At 36.4% G+C, this 13,746-nt stretch overlaps 1 protein-coding gene across 6 annotated transcripts in view; it reads left to right on the top strand.

Moving 5' to 3' along the window:
- Positions 1 to 13,746, top strand: part of THSD7A (thrombospondin type 1 domain containing 7A) — a 269,899-nt gene that overhangs the window by 217,638 nt on the left and 38,515 nt on the right. For all 6 annotated transcript variants that reach the window (XM_030494595.2, XM_030494627.2, XM_030494606.2 and 3 more), the window contains 2 exons: positions 5,594 to 5,788; positions 8,185 to 8,448. In XM_030494595.2, coding sequence (XP_030350455.1) covers positions 5,594 to 5,788; positions 8,185 to 8,448 — 459 coding nt within the window. The remainder of the gene's footprint in view (positions 1 to 5,593; positions 5,789 to 8,184; positions 8,449 to 13,746) is intronic.

Genomic DNA, 13,746 nt, shown 5'->3' with positions numbered 1-13,746 from the left:
GCAGAAAATTCATTGTTGTAGTCATGAACCTTATTTGAGAGCGGCAGATAGTCATGACAATTTTGTTAAATTTCTATGATTAATGAAAATTTGCAATCGTATCACTGATAAAATGGCTTTTAACAGTGGATAAGCAGGGCAGGAATGTATTATAGAATTGCAGTAATTTAAGACTTCTAATTGTCTTTTTTTTTTTTCAAAACCCTCAGAAGAGAATATTATGGGTGCATCAGCTAAGAGTTTGAAACTTCCTTTTGACACTACCCAGCAACAGCAGGACATGTAGAGAAAAGCCATATTTTACTGGAACAGCATTTATGTTGTGTTTAATTTTGTAACTGTTTCTCCATTAAGATGAGTGAATTGACCAGATGTCTTGATGAGTCACCTGAAATCCAGGAGGGACAGGCACAGAGTGTTGGTGAATACAAAATACCAAAAAAAGTACAAAAACTAGAACAAGAGAGTAAATGCTTGATAAAACCAGGCTACTAGAATTTGATGGGGATGTGGGCTATAAAACTTACTGTCAGAGGAACCTGCTTCAGATACGGTGTACTAAGAGATGCTGCTTTGTATTTTTAAGGCTGGCATTTTTTAACACATAACTCCAAAGTAGTGGTATGCTCAGTAAGAGAGGTTAATGTATAAAGTTTGGAACTGTGAATGGTATATGTTCTGTTATGCTCATATCTTCAAAAATCTGTGTCAATAAACCTCACCTCCAGTGACATCTGAAGGAACTTAAAAATAAAGTTCAAATCCCTTTTGAATCATACAGGAAACTTACTAAAAAGCTTGTTTTGCCAGTAGCTTCTGCAGATTTAAGTAGGGCTCGTTGGACTACATCCCGATGCTAGTCAAAAAGACACGTAACAGATGAGAAGCTTGAGTGCCCAAACTGTAATAGCCTAATCACATCATGATGTATATGTATGGATGCACGTGGTAAGGGCTACCCCAGTGACTGAAGAGAGATTTGCAAAAGAATGCACAGCCTGCAGACCTTGCTACCATAAATCTTCCTCAGAGTTTTGTAGGAGGAATGGAATGAAAATTGTGAAATCTGTCAGTGTATTCTGTAATAGCAAGAGGAAGATAGTTTGTAAAATTTAAGCAGAAGCACAAGTAACCTGGCTGTCAGAGAAAATATCTGAATAGCTGTGCTTGATGTCACTGGGAATTGGCCATTACTAAAGAGCTGATCCTGGGCTCCCACTATTTCTCATTTGCAGGGTGTACATAGAGTCATTTGAAAGACACTGGAGCAGGGGATCAGGGGAACCTTCCCAGGGTGGCCGTGAGCACATGAGGAAGCCTTGCAGGCTTGTTTGGGCTGTGGGAAGGGAGGCTCAGAGGCAGAACCGGTAGTCAAAAACCCTTTCCTCTCACTGTGGCTAAGCAGGGACAGCAGCCTGCTTCTCTGAGCATCGCTTATGGTGGTGGGAGGATTTGCTCTTGTGGGAGTTTTGTGCCCTGATTGAAAGCACAAGGAAGGAGACAAAATCATGAAGGAGCGCTGTTCCTTCATGGAGCTAGAAACTACTGTTTTAAACAGATGAGAGTGCCCTATTGTCTGATTCATATTTCAGTCACTGCAGAGGACAACGGGCAGCTTCAGTTTTTGTACCGAAGTAAGAATTTGGACAAAAGTGCTGAAGAGCACTATCTTACGTGAGAAATAAATTTTTTTATTGACAAATCAAGAGCCAGAATCTCCAGACAACTTGATTCAGCAGAGCATAGTGTAACTCTCTTTGGCTTCTATTTTCACAATAGTATTGGCTTGTGCTCCTTCTTAAGATACTTCATGATAGAAACATTTAATCATGGAGTGTCTAGTCTGCCATGTCCCACAGAAAAAAACCCCAAACAAACACAAAACCATAGGTGCAGTCATAGCCTAGGCAGCATTGATAGGTGTAAAGAAGTTAGCGTGCTGAAATAATTTTTGCCTTTCTATAAATGAAACCGAATATTTTTGTTGTTCAAAATACTTAACAATTGAAAAAATGGTATCAGAAGTGTGTTGTAAAACAAATGATGTAGAGCAAACCCATTTATAAAACACTTTATATTTTAGCTATAGGGGGTCACTGAATCTCACATCTCAGTGAAATCTCAGGAAATGTATACTAATGATAGTAACACTGGCAAGGTTTTTATATAAACCCACACATAAAAAGACTTGTAAAAATACAGTCTTAGTGTTTCATTATGCCAACAACAAATATATTAGCCTGTAGTCCCCTGTGGTTTGGTGGAAACAATGCTATCAGATAAAGTTTTAATCACATCAAAGTCCCTGTCTAGAACATTTAGACTGAAGTTTATTTCACACCTTTCTTCTGGGAGATAATAATTGTTAAATACCAAAACAATTTTGTAAGTGAATGGTTTCCATGTAAATTTCATTGGTTTTTTAGCCGTACTCGTGTTTTATGTTTTCACTGAACAATTACTTGGGCTTAATTCAGTAATAGAAGAACCATGCTCTTTCCACTTCCTGCTAATGTCTGTAATAAATATAACATGGTTGTATGGGCAAAATAATTAGTCTGGCACTGCATGGCTTTATAGTAGTTGAAGACACTTCTCTGTATAGTGAGCTAATCATCGATCTCAGCGACTTTTACAGAATATAATTAAAGAACCATGGGTCTGATCAGAGAAGCAGGGGATGAGCTTGCCCGAATTAGGTTGTGAGTGAAAAAAGTAGCTCCAGTAACAGTAAGAGCTTTTCAGATGTCAAGTAAGATAATTACCTGGCCAAAATAATGTATTAATGGAATGCATACAGTTGTCAAAATCCCAGCTTGAAGTAGTGGAAAAATACCCACTCTTCAACAGTCACAAGGAGTATAGACCTTTCAAATTGATACTTGAATCTGAATAATAGGAAAATGTAATATAGGGTAAATCATCCAAATCTTGTCAACTAGAAGTAACATGAATAGTTATGGACAGGCACTGTAAAAATTAAGATTCAGGAATTGATTTAGTATGCCAAGCTATCCTCTAATTTGTGTTGTTGTTAAGGTAAAATATTTAGGTCTCAAGAATGAAGAATTTTCCTGCTTTCCTTGCTACAGTACAACTGACAGTTAATCTGGAAAAAACCGCAAAGTGTTAATCCTCAGGGGAGCTTCTCACCTGGGTCTGCTTGATGTAAATTAGATTCACTAATGTAAATCTGAAAAAAATTTATGCACAGTGGATAACTGTCCACAGAGTAGTGTTCAATAACCAAGATAGATGAGGCAATGAATATTGGCTTAAATAAAAACTCAATTTAGCTAGATAGACAGAATGCTCTTCAGTGGACAGTGTTTATGGCCTACCAAAGGACTAGATGGAGAGGCAGTATGTAAAATGGGTATTAAACTTCTGAAGAAAGTTATTAAAAGTTATTGGGTTAATCAGTGGACCGTCTTTTAGCCCTTGGCTAGGTATAGTTTTCATTTCTAAAGATGGTGGCCTATATCTCCCTGAGAAAGCTGTGAAGATAATACAATTACTTTTGCTGATGCATGCACATGCCAAGGTCAGACTCAAGACAGGATTTAGGTTTGACCTCTGTGAATTTCCACATGGTGGAACTAGTCTGAACTCTCTTTCTACCTCAGGGAAACCAGTGTGTGTTATTAGCAGAAAATACCTCACAAGAATCCAAAATCACAGCCTAGGCTTGTATTAGCAGGTACTGGTTTCACTTGTTATTTTCAAAAATACTTGTGTAATTTTAGAAATCCTATAGTAGGTACAGTAAACACATTCTTAAAATAGCTTTTATATGGATTTTCAGTTTTTAGATATCTGATTTTGCTCATTTAATCACTATAATAGTATCTGAAAAGGGTTCCCTTGAGTAAACTATACCAATAATAATAGGATTTGACAGAATAGTTGTATTAGACAATGTTGGGGTCAGTCCCCCAATAAGCACAACTTAATGCACTACTGAGCCTATTACAAACAGTGCTGGCAGCCCTGCTCCAAAGGGCAGTCAAGGATCAGGGAAGTTGTTTGCTTAGCATCTCTGGAAAAACAAACTCCCCTCCTTTTCACAGCATTTTATCACAGACGTGTCACAAAAACAATTCACTTGAGACCTTTCTATGTTTTAGTAGGTACACAGGCTTGAAGTGGACCATGTGGGTCATCAAGTTCAGCTTCCTAGAATCATCATGAGGTAGAGACTTAGTTTAGAACTGTCGGACAAAATCTGGTCACTAAACCTTTAAAATTACCTTACAGCAATCTAAAAAAAAAAAAATGAAAAGTTTCCTCAACTGTTTCCTCCAGGAGATAGCACTTATAGCAAGTTCTCTATTTTATTCTGAAACTTTGCATTCAAATCCCATTTTTCTCCAACAGTTGAACTTGATTATGCCATAATAATTTGGTCAGCAAAATTTACGTTTTTTTTCAATTCATATACCAATAGAACAATTATTGTGAGTACAATTGAAGTGCTATGCTTAAATTATGGAGTCAAGTGTAATACAAAACATGATATTCCCTCATATGTATGCAGAATGATATATTGTGTTCAGATGCAGTGTTACTGCAACAACTGGTGACCCAAATTACTTTCACAGTCATTATGAGATACTTCATCTACTGTGTGCTGTCAGATGCCAAGAAGCATAAATATTATTCTGTTGTGTAAACAAACAACTAGAAGTTTCCAGTCTTGTTACTGCATAATAAGTTTTATGTTGTTTTGGGCAAGGAAATAAAATTAGATTTATTGAGGCTTAGATTAGAATAATAGATAAGCAACCAGTTAAAAAAGGAAAAATCCACGGGAAACGATAATAGAGCATTGTTAGAGGCTATATTAATGAAACTTCCCTATTCTTTGTAAATCCTTATGTCACAACTGCTTCCTTTTGTGCCATCTGAAGTTTTCTTAAGAAACGTTTTTTTTCTTGTAAGTAAGCAGCTTTTATTCAGGACTTGGCTCTCCTGTTATAAAAAGTTGTACCCCTGTTGGCTGATACTCCACTCCTAGCAATCATGCTTTGTCCTTTAACCCTTTTAGAAGACTAAAAATTACTGAAGAGCATCAGGCAGCAATACTGTTGTGAGTGGTTAAGTGGTATCCAGAATGCAAATATGTTTCTAAATTTTATGTCTATCCCTTTTTCTAAAACACATACTGCTGATAAAACTTTATAAACTAATCACTAGTTAAAATGGTATTGCAGGTTTTTTTAATGTCTGAGTTATAGGCTGTATCAGTAGGAAAAATGATAATGTGAAAAGTGGTATAGCAGGTGTGGATAACATGATGCAACCTTTATAATATTTACAGTTGTCTGTAAGACTTTTTTTTCTTTTTTTTCTTCTTCCCCCCCCCCCCCCCCCCCCCGGTGATACCTGATAAATAGTGGTTTAAACAGAATCTCAAAAAAGTCAGAAATGCCAAATGTATTCATTCAAGGTATAACTGATTGCAAATATTAGATTGTCGTATAGCTATTCTGGGCTTTCAGTGTGATTTTGTGGAGAATAAACACTTACTAAACTGAATAGAGCCATTCATGAAAAAAATGCTGAACTAAACCCCATCCGTTTTTGCTTCCAGCAATTACTTGTCGCAGACAAGATGGAGGACAGGCTGACATCAGTGAGTGCCTTAAATATGCTGGCCCATTACCATCCCTAACACAGATGTGCCAGATTCCCTGCCAAGATGACTGTCAATTTACAAACTGGTCAAAGTTTTCTTCCTGTAATGGGGACTGTGGAGGAGTCAGGACAAGAAAACGCACTCTTGTTGGTAAGAGTAACTAGAAAAATAATGCATCTTTTATTAATTATTGCTACAGTTTTGATTAAAACCTGCATTGTTCTGAGGTGCCCTTATAAGAAGCAAGCATTGTTTGTCATCGTGGCAGAAGGCAGACTGAATGTCACTGCCATGCTCTCTATATACTGTCAGTGGAACAAAGAAATACAGGAGAACAAACTTCTGCTATATGTCTCAGAGTCTTGATTACTGGGAAGTGGCTAAAGAGAAGATAGGAGAATATAGGAGGCCAGGGTTTCTTCTAAATGGAGCACACATAGTAAACAGTAAAGCAGGCCATTTCTTTTCCTGACAGGCAAGGAAAAGAGGTCAGGAAGGTTACTAGTTTATGTTTTATCCATACAGAATTATGTCGTTGAGATTATCTATTTGTGCTAACCGTTTAACAAATATACGAGACAGACCTTTGAGATTAAACTCTCAAGCAATTCGTCTGAGTTACAGCTTTAAATATGAAAATATTTTTTCAAAAGCTTTCTGGGGTTTTTTTGTTTGTTTGTTTGTTTTCTTTTTCGCTTAAACTTTATTTTACTGATAGTTTTCAGGCAAATGTTGGCCAATTTAGTGAATGTTGAAAAGCATGTAACTCATAGACACTGCCTGATTGGCTTAATGGTGTAAAAAGCCAAAGACCTTGGGGTCTTCAACATAATGTAGGTAGTGTGGAGCACTTGGCTCATATTTTGAAACCTCTTGATGTTTTAGTTAACAGGATAAAAATTTTTCCGATTATGTCCAACCCTTTGCCACAAACTTTTCTCTGATCCATGAGATGGACACTTTGAATTTTTTTTTTTTTTTTTTTTTTTTGCTTTCAACTTCTTATTTATCTGGTTTTGTTTTGGTTTGGTTTTTTAAATTTCTTCTGCATGAAATGAAGAGAAAGAAGCATGCTTTGCTTCTAAATTATAACTGAAATCTCAAGAGTGAGATTTGGCCTCTGTTAGAGCACCATTTGCCAATTAATCTGTATTTCTGTGAAGGAGGAAAGCTAGCTAAGGAGGGTGCCCATTAGCAGCCTCAGAAAGAATGTGAGAGGATCCAAACAGTATCCCCTGCTCCATCTCCCTGTAAATCAGAAAACCTGTGGACAATGAATAATTCATGATCTTCAAGAAGGCTCACTGTGACTGTCTCATAATTCCAGTGAACTTTATGCCAGGTTTGCTTCCACAAGGGGAAAAAAACACTAACAATTTTTATTATTATGAAAAAATCCCAAACAACCAAAGCAAAAAAGCAAAAAAAAAAACCCCAAAAACAAAACAAAAAAAAAAAAAAATCAAAACAATAAAACAAGAAAGAAAAGATTCTCTTACCATGCTTTTAACACTGCAAAATGTTTCCCTGTCCCTGTTTGAAGTAATCCCTTCAAACTTGCTAAGACAGTGCTATGTTCTATGGTGTATTCTTTGTAGCAATGTGATAAAGCTGACTTGGAGTGAATTCATAATTATTTCTGGCAAAAATGAGAAGGAGGAGAAGTGTATTTTTAGTATGAAGTTGTTTTGTCAAAAGAAAGATAAACTTTTCTTCAAGGACCTTTTTATATTCTAAATGAAGGCAGCACTAAGGGTGCTGCAAAGTTGTGTCCAGTGTCTTGTTTTGAATAAAAAGGAAAATAGAATAATAATTTATACTAATTTCTAAGTAACAAGGATTTTTAAAGCTACTTTTGCAAAGACTTGTACATTAATACACATGAGCTGTCTAGTATGGAAAGGAAAACCAAGCAAACTTTACCAAAGAGAAGATTAAAAACTGATTTAATGGAAAGTGGAAGGTGAGTGAATGTCTATGCTCCAGTTGGGGAAGGAAAAAGAGGAAGGATTTGAAAAGAAATGAATTCCAAGAAGGAGCTTATTCTATTAAAGGGGAAGAATGGTAATTATTGACAAATGTAACGTGATGAAATTAAAGGATTTAAACATTTTGAAAGAAGGTACTACTGTAGTAAAGATGCTACTACTGTACTAAAGATGCAGCAGGTACTTCCTGCTGCAATTTTCTTCATTTTGAGGAAGCTTTATCCAGAGACAATTTTTTTTATTGGGCTGCAGGCTGCTGATAAAACAGGAGAAAAAGGGTATATTTAATTGCTAACTTTTTCAAACTGTATTCCCAAGCACTTTTTTTGAAATTAGATATAAGTATCGGGCTTTATTATTAAAGATGTTGCCTTTGTGCAAATGTAGGTATCCATTACTTCAGAAATTCATGTCATTAACCTAAATGAATTAAGATTAATGTAACTAGTTTTAGGCATATGTATTTAATTGCAAGCACTTGTTACAGGTACCTAAATGAGATTTTTAAGGAGGTGTAAACGGTTACAAACTTTCTAAAATAATTATTTCTCTTTCTAGGAAAAAGTAAGAAAAGAGATAAATGCAAAAATTCTCAGTTGTATCCTCTGATTGAGAATCAGTTTTGTCCGTGTGACAAGTACAGTGCCCAGCCTGTGGGAAATTGGTCGGACTGTATTTTACCAGAGGGCAAGATGGAAGTATTGCTGGGAATGAAGGTGCAAGGAGACGTTAAGGAATGTGGACAAGGGTATCGGTACCAGGCCATGGCATGCTATGACCAAAACAATCGACTTGTGGAAACATCACGATGCAACAGTCATGGTATTTAGAAACCTCTTGTTTTTCATCTGTTTACATATCAGCTGTTTACCTATCCGCTTTATTTCATATAACTTTATATGTGTACAGGTGGAATTAGGAGATTAATGTTTATTGCTTAGGCTGCATTTTATCCCAAGATGCCTTCAAACTGAGCACATGTTTTTGCTGACTTGCAAAATAGTAAACTTAATTTTTACTGCTTACTACAGTACAATATGTAAAAGTTAGTAATTTGCCATGATTTTACTAGGCATTTTAATAGATAAAAGTAAAATCTTGTTGTTTTTCCTGATAATAGTGTCTGCAGATTTGACGATAAAGCCATTTAGAAGGGCCAGATCCTCAAAAAATAAACAGAGAGAGCACAGGACTATATTGGAAAGGCTGAACTTATTTCCACCGATTCTTTAGATAGCTTTAATCTCCTTAAATAGCCTTATCTCTACCATTTGCTCTTCAGCACCTTAAAAGGCATGCCTTGACCTGAGTTCAACAGCATACAGCACTTTCTCTATGTAATTCTGTCTTGTAAAACTAGGATGTTTAAAGACTTTATATTCTTTGTACTCACATTGCTCCTAGGGGGAACAGTATTCCTTCCTAAAGTAGATGCATCTACAGTGTTAGGATTCAAACTGACACTTTCTGATTTTTCAGTGAGCCAGAAATGTGCTAATTTACGTCACTGGAGTTTTTGTGTTCATTTGCTTTCCTGCTGGCAGTGCAAAATTGTATCTGAGCTATTGGTATGAAAAGCTGGATGTTAGTCTCAGTGCCATTAAAAGGTCAATGTAAGTTTAATTTGTATATGTATTCTACTTTCTAATGCAAAATTAAGATAAAAGAAATTTCATTATTTACTTGGATAAAGTTAAAATAGCTAATCAAATAAATTGAATGATTTAAGGGGATTTTAATTAGCACTATTAATTCCTGTTTAGGAATGATTAATGATATGATAGAGACTGAATTTATCTAGCCAAGCTATATCATATCTTTATGATTTGATGGAAAACTGAGCATTCAGCTTAATGTCCCAAAGCAAAGCTGGAAGATAATTTGGTGAAGAATTTTCTCCTATGTTTATTTTTATTCAACATCATATTTTGCTGTAGTTAACTCCTACTGAAAGATTAAGTTTATATACATATATATGAATGACTAAGTCTAAATCCTAAACTCTCATGGGACAGGAAATCTCTTTCTCTGCTCTGAGAATGTTCTTTAATCCTGTTCTCAGCTGTTTGCTCTGGGTTGAGGTCCACAAAGATTTAGTTTTGCTCTTTTGTGTAGTCTAAAGAGGACATGCTACACTTGCTTAGAATGATGAGGACCATTTACCATCTTTGGCATACCAAAAGATGCAGCTACCTCTAATGACCTACAGTGTGTGAGCACAGATCTGTCTGGGCTGGGTAGTTGTCCTGAGGAAGTTACAAAGCTCCTCAGAAAGCTGTTAGGAAACACGGGAAAAAGAGTTGTGGAACCACATGAATTGTTCAGCATTAAGTCCAGAGCCAGAGTGACCTTTGAAAAGTGGAAAATTATAAAAGAATTTACATCCATAGAAAACTAGAATGAATGATGGCCTACTGCCAGTCAGTTTTTGTTGACTTGAAGAATAGGGACTGCCAGGTTTTGTCAGCAGCCAAGGGAAGACACGACAGAAGATGTTGTCTGTCCAGGAGCGACCTGTAGCTGTTGTATGTGGTAGGTAACATGCTGCCTCGATGTACCTTGGAAAAGAGATGAGAACTCTTTCTTTGTGTGGAGTGAGCATGGACATAGCTGCTTTCAAGCCCTGGCAGCGCTAGAGACATAAAAGAGGAAAAAATTGAGGAACAAAGGATGTTCTCAATGATCTGTGTTTACCCTGTTATAACTCTTCATGATAGCAATTTCTAATCTAATGTCACCTACACTCACAGTGACCAAAATGAATAATAATCCAGTGGAAAAGCTACTAACAGCCCCTATAGCCCTGCTGTAGCCAGGGCTACCATTAGCAGGCTGTTAATACCAGCAGGCTCCACCTTCCCAAAACACAATAGAGCATTGCTTTGTTTTGGTTTTATTTCTATAGTTCCATCCCATTTTTCTCACAGAAGATTTGAAGACTCTTTTAGCTCTTTTTGTAAACTGGAACTGTTTGTGAGTCATTACTATATTTATTTTAGGCTGTAAAGTCTGAACCCTTTGGTCTTTGGAGTTGTGAATTATGTTTACTAGGGTGACTGGTTCTTTGATCCCCCACTGTATCATTACCTGTTTTGATAGTGAAGTACAAGGCATCTGCGTGTGTTTTCTCATCAGTTCCATTTGAGGGAGTGGGTACCTTTATCTTGGTATAGTACATGGGCAGATGAAGCTTGGAATTGATGTTGAATTAATCCTACATTCCTTGTACTTCCTCAAATTGTTTGATGGGAATTTCAGCTGCTCAGGGAATGAGGTATCTAACCTGACTTTGATAATAAGGAATTAAACTGATGCTAAGGAATACGTCACTAAAATGATGGTTTTCTTTCCAGTAGCTGTTCCAGAATAAAAATCTATTTTTGATGGGCGTAGTACATACACACAGTACAGATTATTTCTAAGGTTTGACTGTCTGCTTTCAGCATTTTTCCAGGTTTAGTATACTTTTACAAGGTAAAAGATACAAGGGGAGTAGAACAAATGATACAGACGTTCCTATGTAATTTCAGTATATGTTTGCTGCCTTTTTCTGAATATCTACTTTGTATTCATGGATTATGTTCTTATGATTTGTTTTATTTTTTTCTCAACATGTATAAACTGCTGTTTTGCCAGTTAAATCTTATTTTATATCTTGCTGTTATTTATGATGTCTTGTCATTTTCATGCCCTTGTTCTGTGACAGTTCTTCAGTTTGGCATCATCTCTAGATTTCAGTGTGCTGCTTGTTTTTTTCCTTAAAGAGCAAACATAAAAAGCTATATTATGCTAAGTCAACAAGGGACTTCTGTGGTATCACAATAGTTACCCCACCTGCTAGCAAATAAAGTGCCTTGTAGCTTCCCATCAATCTGCTTTTAGTTTTTCAAGCTAAACTTGACAAGACTCGTAATTCAAGCCTGCTTGGGTTATTTTTGTAAATTCTAAGAGAGTTGCTTATTTCCCTATGGAAATTATGACACTGAATTTTTCACTGATTTTGTAACTGATCCAAAGAAGAGTCAGATTTGTCCACTCTGTTATCTATCTGCTCTGTTCAGAAATTTGTTTTACTGCTATTTCCTGCGAGTCTGTTATTTCTTTCCAAGTAGAATAGTATGTAATCACAGTTTTTATGATTTGGCAAATTGGCTAGGACTAGGAGAGAAATCAAGACTATTATTGAAGGGAAGATGTTTCCTGTGCAGTGTCCAACTTTTACTTGAACTTTTGTTATCTCCTGGCACTTTGAAATCAAGAGGTGGAAAATGGGGATAATTGTACTTCTTCACCTGTGACAACATCCTCTAAATCTGGCAAGAGTGGCAAACTACACCCACACTAATGTTATTAATATATCATGGGATATTTTGTGAGATATACTAAAATGCAACCAGAAACTCACATTGTGAGACTGTCAAAAGTTTTATGTAAATACTGCTGTGTAAATTTATGAGCTCACAAACAGGTCAGTATTGCAAGTCATACTGTTTTCAGTGGGAGGAATCAGAAGACAGACCTGCTGTGCAGTGGCAAAAAAATCATAAGCTGTTTGTTTTCTGAAATGTTGTATGCTTAAAATCACAATTCAGTTGACTTAGAAAAGAAATGCAAACAAACAGGAGCAGAAGAGTAAATACTTCAAAGCTCTTTTAATTGCTTGGCACAGCTCATTTTCAAAAGATTTGAGAAGAGTTAAATAACAGTTTCATAGACACCTACGAGCTAAAGGAAGAGTGTGACACAAGGAAGGCCCTAAATTAGTAGGCCCATAAGAGGATTTTTACAATCATCTTTAAAATTTTGGGTGCAGTTATAAAGTCTCAAGTATGAACAAGTTTCGCAAATAGACAGCAGTGAACATAAAAAAGGAAAGGCAAAATATGGCTAAATAAATCAGCTGTTACTGCTGGGTGAGAGCACTGGAGAAGCAGAGGGCAGAGTCCTTCTGAAGACTGCCCTTAGCTTTCTGTAGTGTAGCAGATGCTTCAGAAGAAATCCCGACAGCTGAAAATAGACCTAAGTTTCAGCTGAAGGAGGATAAAGTGGTTTGGTTTTTTTTCTTTTTATATATGGGGAGGTTTTTTAGTATTATAGATGCCTAATATTTTGGTTTTTCTTTTCAAAATTTTTTTTTTGCAATTTGAGCTATATTTGTGCTTGAAAGAGTTAGCACCATTCAGCAGCCATTGGAAAATTTTTGCTGCTTGTATTTTTCCACCATACCAGTTCTGCGGAGTGTAGGCAGGAGCTAACAGCTGGCAGTTGTCAGCAGATGTGTAATATCAACTAAAAGTGGCAACTGAGCTGTTGTTTACCTGTTTTTGTTAATGGAAGACCTATAAATTGCTCTTTCTCTGGTGCCTGCTTTGTTTCAGTACAACATAGGTAATTTTACCAGAGAAATACAAAAGTATATAGTTTGCTTGATAGTCAAGTGTGAGAGGGGTGGTTTTTTTTCATTAGAAAAGCCAGCAGTTGTTTTTCATAGCTTTATCCCTGTCATCACTAGCCTCACTACAGCTCTGTGGATAATGATATGGGTCTGCCAACAATCTGTTTCAGTGTGTTTGTGAAAAAAAAGGAAAGGGAGTAGCATCGTGGTCTCTTTAAACTGTGCTTTGGAATTTTCATGACAAAAAAATCAAAAGCAGGCCACTGTTATGCTTATGAACTAGCCTATATAGATCTCAGTATTTACTTTTCCTCATATGATCATATATCAGTTATGAATCATGACCCACATAACCTGGGTGGTGGTTGCGTTTGCGCGTAGTGAAGGCAAACATAGTAGCATGGCAGACATGCAGCATTTTTATATAGGTCATATTACCCTTCTTAATTCATGTCAGTTTACTGTTAAGACCTTAGGCACAGTCAGTCAGTCCAGGATAGTTTGTCTGCTGCCTTATTAGTGTGAGATTACTTCCCCCTTTAGCATTAATTAAATGAGATGCATTGATTTGTGCTGACTTTACAAAGCCTTCCATGGCTACAAGGCTTATGGAGGGGATTAGAGAGGAATATCAGCGTATCAGTGAATACTTTTACAATGGCTGCTAGGAGTATCAATGTGAATCGAGGAATTTTGTATTTAATGCTTATGTGTGCGATATAAAA

This window comes from Strigops habroptila, chromosome 1 (genome assembly GCF_004027225.2).
Source record: "Strigops habroptila isolate Jane chromosome 1, bStrHab1.2.pri, whole genome shotgun sequence".
Lineage (NCBI taxonomy): Eukaryota > Metazoa > Chordata > Aves > Psittaciformes > Psittacidae > Strigops > Strigops habroptila.
Note: the sequence above shows the minus strand (reverse complement) of the source record. Positions and strands in the feature narration are given on the sequence as shown.